Source organism: Bactrocera tryoni, chromosome 1 (assembly GCF_016617805.1).
Source record: "Bactrocera tryoni isolate S06 chromosome 1, CSIRO_BtryS06_freeze2, whole genome shotgun sequence".
NCBI classification, from domain to species: domain Eukaryota; kingdom Metazoa; phylum Arthropoda; class Insecta; order Diptera; family Tephritidae; genus Bactrocera; species Bactrocera tryoni.
Window position 1 is genome coordinate 64,311,082 of NC_052499.1, and position 15,156 is coordinate 64,326,237.

General features: G+C 35.9%; 1 protein-coding gene across 2 annotated transcripts in view; it reads left to right on the top strand.

Annotated features, from left to right (window-relative positions):
• The window catches only part of LOC120774568 (hornerin), a 269,714-nt gene extending 259,350 nt beyond the window's left edge, over positions 1–10,364 (top strand). For both annotated transcript variants that reach the window (XM_040104305.1, XM_040104311.1), the window contains one exon: positions 6,057–10,364. In XM_040104305.1, the coding sequence (XP_039960239.1) occupies positions 6,057–6,066 (10 nt within the window). In that variant the 3' untranslated portion in view covers positions 6,067–10,364. The remainder of the gene's footprint in view (positions 1–6,056) is intronic.
• Positions 10,365–15,156: the final 4,792 nt, after the last annotated feature.

Genomic DNA, 15,156 nt, shown 5'->3' on the forward strand with positions numbered 1-15,156 from the left:
ATTGAGTAACGGAAAAAAGGAGATTGCACAAAGCTGCGCTAGAAATAGCTGACACAATTCAGTGAGAGCGTGCATTGTATGGTGAAAGGTGCGCCAGTGGAATGCGAATAATGAAAGCGGAAGGGCACAAAAGCGGCATTGCCAAAGCGCGCCGCTCAAAATAGAGATAACTTCGAAGTTTTATTTGGCACAACATTCTACTGCGACTTGCCTTTACGTATTCGTGCACTTTAACGTGGAAAGAGTGAAAAGTTTTTCAGGCACAAACTTTGTAGGAAACGGGAGTGGGTCAACATTTTAGGCGCGCGCTAAATACAGGTGCGCGGTTGCTTGATGTGTGTGTGTGGCTGTTAACTGTTTGTGGCATTATACACTGTTATAGACTAAAAGGATCAGGCTTCAAAGTATACAAATCGAATTGAAAACTTTGCTATGGACTGCTTCTTGCATATAGTTTTATTCAGTAAGAACATCGAGTTTTCAAATTAAAATTTCTTTAAATTAAAAATGATGAATTATATTTTAAAAATATGTAAAAACAAAGTTTCAGTTACTTGTCAAAATAAATACTTACTTTTTGGTTTTTTGGAAGAATTATTGAAGCTATGCTCATTAAACTTGTGCAAATATTGCGCAATATAATTTTATAAAATCTTGTGCAATACATGCTTACTATTTAATTTAATCACCAAAGAAATTTTTCTAAAATATTGTACAATATATTTTGGAAAATATTGTACAATATTTTTTTATAAAACACTGTATAATGTACTGTACATGTTTCTGAAATACTTAAATCAAACATATATTTTCATGAAATATTGTGCAATATATGCTAATTTTATCAAATCTTGCGCAATACATGTCATAAAATTTGTGCAACCTCGAAAATGTCTTAGCAAAGCATGCTTTTTCTTTTTTATATTTGTTTTCCAAAAGATTTATCAAAAATTGTGCGAAAAAGGGTCCTAGTGGTTCAAATCTTAAGGCAAAGATGTAGGTCTTAATAAACCAACAAATCGCTAAAACCAGGGCTACTATGATTAAAGGAGTGAAGCAAAGAAATAATGTAGAAACTTATAAAAACAAAAGTTTCCCAAAACAAAGGAAAGACAAGTAGAAATAGGGAAAATAAGGCTTGAGAACTTGAGGGATCGTTTGCTAAAAGTTTCTGTTGAGTGCATTATAATGGACGATGAAACATATGTAAAAATGAGCTCAAGAACATTACCAGTTCCCCAGAAACCGAAAGATAGTACTGTGGACCAGTCAGGGGCAACAATTGAAATAGAAAAATTTGGCAAGAAAATACTCATCAGATAGGCTCTTTGCTCTTGCGGCCTTAAGAGCTCACATTTTTCACAAACACATCGTGTCAACATTATTTTGGCCCGATTTAGTAACAGTACACTACAATCATACCACTTTGGCTTTGATGAAGGTATGTATTGGTCACAAGTACAATGCTTAAATATATATTTATATAATCTTTTCTTACAATTGTATATCCCTTTTTAAACCAGCCTAAATTATGTTGACAGTTTTGTTGGCTTTAACATTTTTGCTTTATAAATATTTCACTAAATTTTCAAAGATAACAGTTTAAGTTGCCTAATAAATCCGAAGATTCTGACAGCCAAAGAGACAAAAGCGTATGGTAAATGGCAACAGACAAAGCAAGCACAAAAGTTGGCATACAACTGCGAGCGGAAATGTAAGAAAGCAAGTAGCTTGAACACAACAAAGTGGGTCCAAAGCACGCACACATACACACCCATGTTATACGATTTTGTATACATGTGTCACTCAGCATGAAAGGGGTATGAAAAGTGCGGGACAGTTTGCTACTTCTGGCATCTTGCTTTTGTTGTTTTTTATTTTCTATATGCGGTCCATTTGTGCGCCTTTGCTTAGCGCCCTTTAGCTTGTAGGCAAGTATGTTACGTTGAATGTGCACCCACTCGCTCGCTTTACTAAGAAAAACAAAAAACAATCGTACATCCTTAGCTGCTTATTTATTAAATTAAGTAATTACATTAGTGGCGTCCATAAATTTTCTTGCGCCCCCGACGCTGCCTGGTGATGCTGACTGCCCGCCGGCGGAGACTTTCGACTTTCAAACTGTTAACGCGGCAGTTTTGTGCTCACACGCTGACAGTTGCCCACTCCACGACCCATCAGCTCATGCCCCTATATATGTATGTGTGTGTGTGCTTCGTTGGGCGAAAGTTTGCATTTGCGTTTGCCTTTTTGCACGCAGCCTTTTCAAAATACTTTGCATTTGCTTTTAATACAAATAAAACTCACACTCTCTGCTATTTTCTTTATTTATGTTCTTTTTTTTAATAATTTTTCCATAAAACGCGCAGTTTGTTGTTGCACTCGCTGGTGCGTTTGTCTACTTTTTATTGCCTTCAATCATACTTTTTGTTTGTTGAACGACCACCAGTCGCGTTTTATTGCCATTTTTTGCTTTTGTTGTTTTTTTTTTTGTTTTTTCCATTTCAGACTTCGTGCAATATTTATTATTTATTATATTTGCTCGCACTTAATAAAATTTCGGTGAAAGCTCAATACGCAGCAGTTAAAAGGAAGGAAAACAAACGACCAATCAGTTGTAAAAAATTCCGTAAAAAATATTTCTGCAAATATTTGTTGGAAAAGAATGAAAATGACTGTAAAACTGAGTTATATTCAGTCGCGCTGCCGACGGTGTGTCTGTCTTTTTGGTTGGCTGCGTGGGCACTGCGGTAGTTTGCGTAAAATATTCACAGTTTAATGTTTTTGTTTTCTTAATTTAGTTGCTTAATGCCGCAAATCTCAAAAGGGGGCTATGCCCAACGAGATTACATGGCATATCAACTTTTTTATTAACTTTTTTGGTATTAAAAATACAGCCCGCATATATAGCGGGGGCCAGGAGATCAATATTTAAGCGGTTAAATGGGTGTACGGTTCTTAAAAGATCGATTTTTTTATTGTCTTATTAAGTTCTAAAACACTTCTAGAATATTCTTCTAAATTTTTAAGTTTATAATTATTTTAAGAAATAATTTCTGAGATACAGCCTTGAGAACTTGTGCCCTCGAGGCAGGCTAGGCTAAGTGCGCCGTCTGTAAACGCGTTTTCTCGAAATTGTGTTTTCGAAGTCGGTTGGTAAGATTTCTCGAGAACTACTCAACCAGTCTTCATCAATTTTTACAAACTTCTTTAAGGTAGAAGCATTTTTTCGACTGCAACTATTTAAATTTTTTTTGGAGAAATGTCTGCCAAAAAACCAATTTTTCCGCATCTTTCTTCCGATAGGTCAGCGAAAATGGAGTCGCTGTGGCCGAGCTTAAAATATTTTCTTTCCAAAAACTCCACAATTTCTTTGCTAATAGTGTATGTTTGTAACAATAAAAATTCTGATAAAATATTTAGTTTTTTACATGAGAACAAAATTTTTTAAAAAGGCTGTTTTTACCCGGGCAAACCCATTTAACCCCTTAACACTTCTTGCAAACTTTTTGCTTCACTGAATAACTTCACATAATATTTTCTATTAAAAAATACCACCGACATGGGGGACGATTGAGTCAAAGTCTTCAGCTCGGCGTGTAAAACTGTGCTGAAAAGCTCCTGTCCCCAGAAAATACCGAAAGACCTCTTTGGTGAATTGTAGAACTCTCGGTAAACAGAGCGTCTTGGAGACGTTTATTCAACAAGGCAACTTCAAGGACTTCATGGAGAAGCATCTGCGCAAAAGGAGAGTGCTGTCATGAGTCCTCTAGATTCAGGCAGATCGTCGCAAAGAACCTCCGTGGGTTATCTTAAGGATGCAAATGGGAAGTAGGCTTTAAGCAATGAAAATACACTTAGAATGCTCATTGATGCTCACTTCACGAGCAATACGTCCTCTCTTATCTCTTCGAGTGCTGCAACTATTAAACCAGCGCAGCTGCAGCAGGCTGTTAAGGTTTCATGCTACTGGTTGGCACCTATCTATACAACTGTATCGCGGTTGCCTGGAGATGAGTCATCCTGAAGGCTGGTAAAAGCTTCTACGTTACGGACTTCAGGCCCATCAGCCTGTCCCCCTTCTTACTAAAAACATAATACATAAGAAGCGCATTCCGAGAACATTTACTAAAAGCCCAACATGCTTATTGCAATGATGGGACAGTGGATACTGGCCTGCAAACTATCACATCGTGGCTTAAGGAAGCTATTAAAGTTAAAGAATTCGTTTTTGGGACTTTTCATTCATTCAGTCGACATGGCCTGGCCAGCGTAGCCGCTGTCTCTTGATTCGCTGAACTACGTCAATGTCATCATATATCTCGTTTTATCCACTACAGTATTCACCATTGCCAACGCTCAAAGGAACGTAGATCTTCCTCAGAATCTTTCTCTCGAAAACTCCAAACGTCGACTTATCAGATACTGGGAGCATCCACGGCTCTGCACCATGTGCACGGGGATGATGAGTGACTTATAGAGTTTGGGCTTTGTTCGTTGAGAGAGGAATTTACTTCTGCTCCACCTGCACCTGATGGCAAAAGTTATTCTGCGTTGGATTTTGATGCTGACATTACTTTTGGTGTTAATGCTGCTTCCAAGATAGAGGAAACTATCTACGACTCTGAAGTTATGACTGTCAGCAGCGACGTAGGAGCCAAGTCGTGAGTGCGGCGACTGTTTGTTTGATGACAGTACACATTTTATCTTGCCCTCGTTCACTGCCAGACTGTATTTTCTTTGCTTTTTTATCCAGTCTGAAGAAAGTAGACCTAAAGGCACGGATGTTGAGGCCAGCAGCTACCCTTATAAAAGATTGTACCTTCTTAATTAAGCTCTGCAGTTCGAATTATTTCCTCCAGCAGTAGATTGAAGAAGTTGCTCGATGGGGAGTCGCCTTTTCTAAAATGTCGTTTGGGATCGAACAGCTCAGAGAGATCCTTCTCGATCCTGATGGAGCTTTAGAATAGCTCGGCTAGCAATTCATCAACCCCTGCCGCTTTTTTGTTCTTCAGAATGGGTAATTGCTATTCGAACTTCTTCATGGTGGGGCAATGGAACGTGTTTAATAGAAATTTTTAAACGTCAAACCATTGGCCAATCTGTTCGGTGTAGAAATGAAGATAGGAATGCTAATCTTCATAAGGAAAATATAGTAAACTATGCGTAAAAATTAGTCAAGACAAGAAAGTTATTTCAGCTCTTAATTAATATATTTTGATACTGAAAACAAAAATGCTAATGTTTTTAAAATCGTCGCTTAAAAATATTTCGAAGTAAAAGTTTAATTTGCATAAAAATATAAAAAAAAATAGATTACCATATGCCGAAAGCTACGCGCTTCAAAATTTTATTTATTATGAAATACGGTTCATATTTTACTTATTTATATGCTTATTTAATATTTAACAAATATGTTTATATTTATATTTAGATACATATATGCATATACAATACATAAATTCTTTATTTAATAAAAACACTGTATATTGAATTTATTTAGATTATTATACAAAATAATTTATAATAATTTATGCGAAGGAAAGTGGGATATTATTAATATTTATGATAACTCAAACCAGAAGCACAATCATTACATTTGCATTACTCATACGCACTGTCACACCTGCACAGTAGAAATACATTCATACTAATAGTAATCTCTAGCTCTATAGCATAGCTTATTCTTTAGAAGACAATTTATCTTCAAAAACATATCAGTAGATATTTGCTAGATTTAACACAATGCAAAGCCATTTTTACACAAGAAACTCCCATAACCGCATATTACTCATACGCCAAGGGGTACAGAAGCAAGGCGTACATAAGCAAAACTTAAAACCAAAAAAGTAAATAAATAGCGTAAAAAATCCATTTTCACATTGAAAGCACCTAAACACAGTTGAAAAACTACACTTTACTCACAAAGTAGAAATCCAAGCACACAAACAAAGCTTTTCGAAAATACAAATCGCTCATTGCTTTTGTCCACTAAATACAACAAATTCCTTGCTGCCAATAATAATCTTGCAACTTTTCCATTACTCGATTTCCAGGGCGCAATAGCCGGCGAAATGAGCACGGAATTATGAGAATTAGCCAAATTCAATAGACGTCAATAGCCGAATGTAGAGCAGCAAACAACAACAGCAACGCCAACAGCACGCGCTGGCAAAGTAACCACAATAGAGGGAGCACTAGCGCTTGTCGAACAAGAGCAGCAGCGGCAGCTAAGTGCAGATTTTCCACAACAACAACAACACTGGCAGCAATATCACGACTTGATGCACGAGCAACAACCACAACAGCCGCTGGCGCCGCCACCGAGCGCGTTTTGCAAACACTGGCTACAACAACAGCAGCTACAGCATGAAGAGCAACAAAACAGTACACAGCAACAACAATAGTAACGCATGTAGCAAAAATACAAGCGCGCTTAGCGGCGGCAACAGCAACGAGTATATGCACAGTGGCAACAGTTGCATGCAACAAGCACTGCTCTACACAGTTTCAGCTGAAATATTAACTAGCACAGCAACAAGCAAGCAACAAGAGGCAGAACATGAGTACAGCGACAGCAGCGACAGCAGGGGCAGCAGCTGGAGGGAAAAAGTTAGCAAAAAGCGAGCATTTGCAGCAAGTGCAGTTGAATAGTTTCGTTGCGGCGCCCACATGGTTGCGGTTGTGGTAAAAATGTATATGTAAATATGTATAGTATATATGTGTGTGTGTGTGTGGAACTTGCAACAGAGTATCGGTAACTGGTATAATAAATACAGTAATATGTTTGGAAAATAAAATAGAAAAATAGTGAATGATTTAAAGTAAAATGTTGCAAGCAGCAACAACAGCAACATAATAAAAACAACAATATTTTTAGCTAGCTGTAAGCGATACAAGCTTTCAGTAAGCTCGCACACATCATTTGCATGCGATTCGGTATTTGTGTAGTGTAGCATAGTTTGAGGCGCACTATTTGAAAAGTTGCAAAGCTACTTACGTTTCGTCAAGTAAATTGGCAACAAAGCGAAGCAGCAGTAAAATAAATGCTGCATACTTGTATCTTGTTGCATAAATGCTGGAAAAGTCCCAAAGTTGTTTTCATTTTGTTTAGAGAAAACGGAAATATTTGAACGAAGCTTTGCTTCAGTGGAGTGTTTTGAGCCTTTTAAGTCCATTTGATATATACAAATTTTGCTACAAGTTGCGCATAGTTGCAGAAAATATAGCAAATCAAAATATTTAAACGAGACTCTCAACAAATAAGCAACACATTTAGAAAAAGTTTCATGTTTCGCAGCAAATATTTATATATTTACTCACTTTAGTATTAAGCGAAGCAGCTGATGCCCAAGAAACGCTCGTTGCCTCTTACTCTATACATCCCTCGTTAATTGTGTTGCCATCTCGAGTGAGTTTGTACCCAAATTTAATGCCGCTGCGCATCAGGGCGTGACAACGACCTCCATTAAATGCAAAGGAAATTGATTTTTATGCAATTTCTGATGTGAGGCTATTAAACATTTATGGCGCACTTCTATCTGTTCGGTTTAGCAGCTGCTTTGTACGAATTTGTTGAGTGGAATTTTATGTTTCAATCGTAAAAGTATTAGTTGATGTTAAACAAATGTTTTTATTATGAGTTGCTGTACGAGTAAAGGGTAGCGCCGGAGCATGTGAAGATATTAACGGGTTTACAAGCTGATGGCAATGTGGCAGAATGCGTGACAACGATTTTTAAAATGTTTAGTCTGCAATAATTACCCTTGAAGTTTTCGGGATTTGAAAATAATTTTTTCGGGATCCCGAAATGATTCGGGATTGATGGACTGTTTTTCAGATTAGTATTAGTTGTGCCTGTAATAACAGTATAAGTAATACTTTTTTATGAAAAAATTCTATGCTTTCAATAAATTGCATTGAAGTTTTCGGGATCCCGAAATATTTCGAAATTCGTAAGCTGCTATTCGGAGCAGAATTAATATTTTCCCGTAAACGCAGAAGTAATATTAGTTTGTTCCTGTAAGCGCACTCAAAACTAATATTTGGAAAATTACTCTTGGTCTTCAATGTATTAAATTGGAATTTTTGCATCTGCATATCGGGATCCCGTTCTGTTTCGGCATTCAAAGACTGTTTTTTAGAGGGATATTAGTTTGTTCCTGTTCTAACTCAGAATAATAATTTTTATGAAAAAATGCTTAAGTCTTCAATAAATTGCGTTGAAGAATTCGGGACTTGTAAATCAAATCTGCGGGATTCCGAATGTTTTCTAATTTTTTGCTTAACGTGCCTTTTGACTTCACGCTAATTGAAAAGCACAATGCTGCGATTTCCGTTATATAAACCAAAAAACAAAAATTTAAATTACTCCAAAGCAAACTAGTTATGGACCAGGTACTGCCAACATTCTTTTAACCTACTTCGCTCGCTTTACCTATCATCTACTACATGGGCAGCGAAAAGCACGTTGCGTTCATGTTTAATACAAGAAAATAAAAGCAAAAGTAGAAATTTTTCCAACAAAATTGTGGTTAAATGATACTAGTTATGGACTACGTACATGTATGCTCATATTTTCTTCTTAATATTAGAGGCTCATCATTAAACTAAGTGCTGTTGGGTGCAAAGAAAAACTGAAACGATAATATTTGCACGGTAAATGAATTAAAATGTAACTACTTTTGGACTAGTTGCTTTTACTTTCTTTCGCTCTTTTTCATAGTGCAAGAAAATCAAAATAAAACATTACTGTTTTGCATATTATATGAAAATAAAGCAAACAATTAAATTTTCCTAAAGTGGACTAGTTATGGACTAGTTACTTTCACTTTTTCGCTATTCTTTATATTGCAAGAAAATCAAAATAAAGCAGTACTGTCATGTCTATTATAAGAAAATAAATTAAACAGTGAAATTTTTCCAAAGCGAACTAGTTACAATCAAACTAGTTACCGACTAGCTACATACTTTTTAACTGCCATCTTCCAGCAGAGCAGCTACAACTAAGCATTACACAAATAAGCTAAAGAAACGAAAAAAAATTACATTAACTGTTCAATGCAAAAAGTCTCTAAATGTGCAATTAATTGTTCTCCAAAGTACTATATAATAACTGCCAAACACACGCTCGCCCACAAAATGTTGCTTGTTATACTTACAAGCAAAATAAATCGCAGTTGCATTTCAGAAACTAGCTTCCTATATTCATTTAAGCGGCAAATCTAATAAATATGCGTGTTGTTTTGTTGCTTCAGCGGCATTAATGTGGAGCAATAACGCCGAAAAAATTAAAAAAATAAATATTAAATGAAAAATTTATTTTAACGAAAAAAATTCAGTGAAATGTTTCGAGAATATGTGTATATTAGTCTTAAAAAAACGTACCAATACCATGTAGCACTGCCATCAAAACTTTTATATAAGCAAAACAAGTATATATGTAAAACTAACGAAAATTAATGATTAATAATAATTATGAATAATAATGAGTAATAATTATTAATTAATGTTTAATTCAACGGCAAGCAGTAATCAAATTGTCTAAGCTCGTGTTTTAGCATAGAAATCGATAAATCAAACTCGTAAGCATATTTTAATCTCTTCTATTACATAAGTCGCAAATAATAAAATTGTCATAATTATTACAAAAGCAACTGAAAAATAATAATAAATAAATAAATCAAACTAATGAGCAAACAATTTAATAATCAAAAGGTGTGTACTCTCACTCTCACTACTTACCAATCACTAATAAATAAATAAAAATCAAAATAGTTAAGCAATTATTCGATTAAAGTCTACTAAATGTCACAATATGTCATAGTGTTAGTGAATATAAATATAGAAACGAAAATCGAGCAATCTAAATTAAATCTCTACATGTTTGTGAGTAATTCAGACTAAGCTAAGAATGTACTTTTGTCGACATAATGCGCTGTTCACACTGATAAATTTTAATACTCACATCTACAAGATATTTAGACGGCCATTAAACCCATACCAATACATATAGAAAATGATATGGCGTTTTTAGTTTATGTAATTTAAATAACACACGCTAATTATATACTTAACTTAACTTATACTAAGGAATGCATACTTAAACACCTTGATAATTAGTTGTAAGCATTTACTAAAGTTTGTGCTCGTATAAGTGTAAGTGCATATACATTGATGGACATATATATATATATATATATGCGTGTGTGTGCTATATTTAAATATGTGAAATGCATATGTAACTATGTGTAAGTCAACAATATAATACCAAGTATGTATTTTTTACTGTGTAGTGTTTTATGAATGTAACTTTTACTTGAACACGATAAACGAGTTTGAATAAACGTCTTTTATACAAATAATTTTTACTTCACTTTTCCACATTTTAAAAGAATATGCCATAAAGGTAATATGTAAAAGATTTTTTTATATTACGGTAACTCCTTTTCGTAGAATAGACCACCTTAAGCCATAAGCTATACGATATCTTAACACTCACCTCGCCTTGTTTTTTTTTTGCTGTTTGGCTCCAATTGGAGATACCAAGTGTAGTCAGGTTCTTGTTCACCTGGCCTTTTCAAAGAAGTGGAGAAGGAGGCTGTTCCTCTACTTCATCCGGAGGGTGCAGTGCAGAGCCGAACTGTTTTCATCTATTCGGACGACATGACCAAGCCAGAGGATACGCTTAGTTCGCTTAACTATGTCGACGTCGTAGTATATCTCGTACAGCTCATCGTTCCATCGACTGCGGTATTCGCCGTTGCCAATGCACAAAGGACCATAAATCTTTCGCAGAAACTTTCTTCCGAAAACTCGTCACGCCGACTCATCAGATGTTATCATGGTCCATAACTCTGCACCGCATAGCAGGACAGGGATGATGATTGACTCTTTGTTTGCCGAGAGAGGACTTTACTTTTCAATTGCCTACTCAGTCCGAAGTAGAACCTGCTGACAAGAGTTATTCTGCATTGGATTTCGAGGTAGACTTCATTGTTGGTGTTAATGCTGGTTCCAACACAGACGAAATTATCTACGACTTCGAAGTTATGACTGTCAAGAGTGACGTGGTAGCTAAGTCGCAAATGCGACGATTGTTTGTCTGATGACAGGAGATACATATTTCGTCGTGCCCAATAATTTTCTCCGGGACTAGATTGAAAAAGTTTAGTATCAAACGGCTCAGAGAGGTCCATTCATTAGTTTTGAGGGGATACTAAATTCGGGCAGCTCCTTTAAGAGTTATTTTGTGCTGTCATAAGCAGCTAGAAGAGGTGATGTGTGTCTATCCACTTTTCACGGTTCTTTTTGGTGAATAGCTGGTGAGTTGCTGTTTTTCCAGGCCTGAAGTCACATTGATAAGGTCCAGCACCTCTATTGATAGTGTCGAACGCACTCATAACTGGAAAACGTTATATTCAAAAGTTATTTCAGAAAAGCTCTTTATGTTTTGTCTCATTGTTTTCGACGATGTACTGAACGAGGCATTAATGAGGAAACATGGTGTCCTTTAAAACTTTCTAGAATATCTCGAAGAACTGGGTACCGCGAATGATGTTCTCCCCTGACAGTAAAAAACAGGCTTGCAGAAAAGTCTAAATAAGCTCGGCGAGTATGTTGACGAGGTCGGCCAGAAAACTAACGTGGATAAAACTGAATTCATATCTAGCCACAAAGACACCGAATCTGTAGAATTCATTGTACACGATAAAGAAACATACCAATTCTACTTTTGAGAGAGTGAAATTATTGTGCTGAAGACATTGCCAACTGCGCAAACAAAGTGATTTTGATTTGCTAAACATCATCGAGTCTTCTAAACCTTTGGACTTTTAAATTCAGCATGAAAACAGTACTTTTATATGGTTGCGCATCCTAGTCTTTAAGAAAAATTTGATACGAAAACTGTTCTCTTTTGCAAGCTGGTGCTTACACATAATCTTTAGAATCCGGTAGTGGGAAATATTTGATTCTGACCTTTGAAAGAGCCAGAGATAAGTCCAACTACTTTAACTGGTCTGTAATGTAGGTCTCCATGTTCAACAAATTTTTCAAGTTCGGAACCAAAAAGAAGTTGTACGGAGATAAATCTGGAGAATATGGTGGATGGGACAGCAGTTAACTCTTACCAATTTTACAGTGCCGTCGAAGGAAATGCCGCTGCGTTGTCATGATGGGTGAGTACTATTTTCTTCTGACTCCATCATTTCATTCGAAATTCTGCTCAGTAATTCATACTACAGTCCTGTGACCGTTCCATGATCTTAATACAGGTAATCGATACATATCACACCATATGTATCCCTGAAAACTTTGTCGACACCTTTCCGACAGTTAGGAAAGTATTTTCCACTTCCGGCACATTTTACGTCAAGATCCTAAATTGAAAATGTACAGAAGACAGATTGTGCAAGAACTAAAACCGCTCGACCTTGTGGGTTCTTGCAGAGCTCCAAGAAGATCCAACATTTTCGAGCTAAACTTTGTTCACCGATGAGACCATAATAACCGACTATTTGATACCTGAAATTGAAGCTCATAATTTCGGCATTCGACATTAATCAATGGATTTATTGAGAGAACACTTTGGTAAGCAGATAATTTCCCATTTTGGCCTGTCGATTGGTCACCAAGATCGCCATCACACCGTTAGACTTTTTCCTAAGGGGAGTAAAGTTTAGAGTCGCTGCGGACAATTGTCCTCTGGTTCAGGCCTTGAAGCAAAATGTCACGTGCGTCATTGGGCAGTTACCAGTCGAAAAGCTCGAAAGCGTCATCGAAAATTAGACTCCACAGATGGATTATCTGAGATATAGCCGCGGCCAACATTAAAAAGAAGATAATCTTCACAAGAAAAAGCCGAAAACTCATCTTTCAAATGATAAGAAACATTCCTCGTTCAATTTGAGGTTTCTGTGTTTTTTCTTTAAAAAAAAGTAGGGGACCGTGTAATGGATCACCCTTTTTATATTATCATATATACGAGTATAGTAAACAACTATATACATCCTGTATATTTCTATTTAGCAACATAAATAAATAAATATGATCTTCTATACATACTTATGTATATTCAGGAAAAGTTGATAAGCAAGAAGTCCTTTTCGCAAATATTCTTCTAGAAAATCCTCGTATCTGCCCTTAAAGAAAAATATCTGCAGAAATAATCACATACCATATGTATGTCCTCTTGTCGACAAAGCATATTTGCACATCATCTGTTCGCATGGGAGAATGCCAACGCATACGAACACACAAACACATACAAATAGAGGCGTAAAACCAAGGATTTGGTTATAAAATGGCCCAGCGGTACTTGCCACCGGATTGTTGCAACATTTGTAGCTTTTCGTAAAGTGTGAAAGTTTATGAAAACTCAAAGCTCAACTGCAACAACAACAACAATGTCGTAATGCCACGCCAAATGAAGCGAAGCGTTTCGAAACAACAAAAAACAGCAATAAAAACCGGAGTCAAGCAGAACAACAAGAAATATGCGCGCAGTATTTGCAAAATGACAAAAACAAGTGGCAGCACAACAAAAACAAATAATGATGGCGCGAGCAAAAACTGAAGCAGCAACAACAATGATAAAAGTGTTTGCAAACCATTGAAGTAATAATGGCGAAAGCACATTTAAAATCTGTGTACAACAATAACAACACGAGCGTAAGAAGTTGCTTGTAAAGTCAATACACAAGTGTGGCATAAGTGGAGTGTTAAAGGATGGAGTTGCATAACTGTAGTTGGCAACTGAATACCAATGGACCCCCAGAGAGTTTTCGGATTTCACACAGAGTTTCTTAGCAACCCAAACTGCAGAGCAAGAAGCGCTGCGTTACAAGCAACAATGATACGGTGCTCGAAAATAAATAAACAACAACAATGCAAACAAATGCCAAAAACAGCAGGAGGGACGAGGGAGCGAAGCCAATGTGGACCAGAGGCAAGACAATGCTTATGCGAAATGACAATGCCGAAATGGATAATGCTGACAAGGACATTGTTGTAAAGCAGCTATAAAGTCAAAGACAGTTGAGTCCATTTAGCCAGCCGAGGAGTTATCGCAACAACACAGAGAGAGTACATACATAAGTCGTTGAAGTTCGGGCAACATGAAACTTACGCAACATAAAGTACCCAACGCCCGTTTATCAACAAGCGAAAATCCCTCCTTAACTTTAGCAACGATTGTTGATCTATCATTGTATTACACTGAAGAAATTACAGTAACATTTTTGAAGTGAAACTCCTGATGTACATATGTACAATACTGAAATCGATCGACTCCAACGAACATGTGTTGTTGGGTCAAGCATCTTTGCAATAATTTTAAATTGTTAAAAAAAAGAAAGATGCCACCTGTCTAAAATTTTCAATTAGAAAATTTGAGGTTAAAAAAAACACACACTAAAAATTTTTTATAAAAATATTTTTTAGTGGGGTTGCCACTTGTTTAAAATTAAAACTCAAAATTTGTGTTTTAAAATAAAAGTAACATCAGAAACTGACTCTTTAATGAAATTTTTTTTAGTAAAGTTGCCACTAGTTTACAATTTCAATTCTCAAATTAGCATTTAAAGGCAAAAAGACGCCACAAATTTAAAATTCTTCTTGAAAGCTTACAGTGGAGAATATTTTTCAGTAGCGTTGCCACCTGTTTAAAATTCCAATTTCAAAATTTGTGTTTTAAGACAAAGAAATACCAAAAATTTAAAATTCTTCATGAAAGCTTACAGTGGAAAATATTTATTTCTAGCAACGTTGCCACCTATTTAAAATTTCAATCTCAAAATTAGTATTTTAGGAAAAATGAATACCACAAATTGAAAAATCTAACCCTTTAGTGATTGTTTTTAATAGCGTTGCCACCTGTCCACAATTTCAATTTCAAAATTTGTTTTTTTAAAACAAAGAAACATCAAAAATGTAAGATTGTTCTTGAAAGCTTAAAGCGGAAAACATTTTTTTTTGTAGCGTTGCCACGTGTTTAATAATTTCAGTTCCGAAATTCGTAAATATCTTAAAAAATGTTGATAAATAGTTTTTAAAAAAGTTTTCCACTTGTTAAGCCTTTTATTGAAATTATATAATGTAATATCGTTCAGCGGACTAAGCAGTTTTAATAAAAATTGATTGAGGCATTTCGGCGCC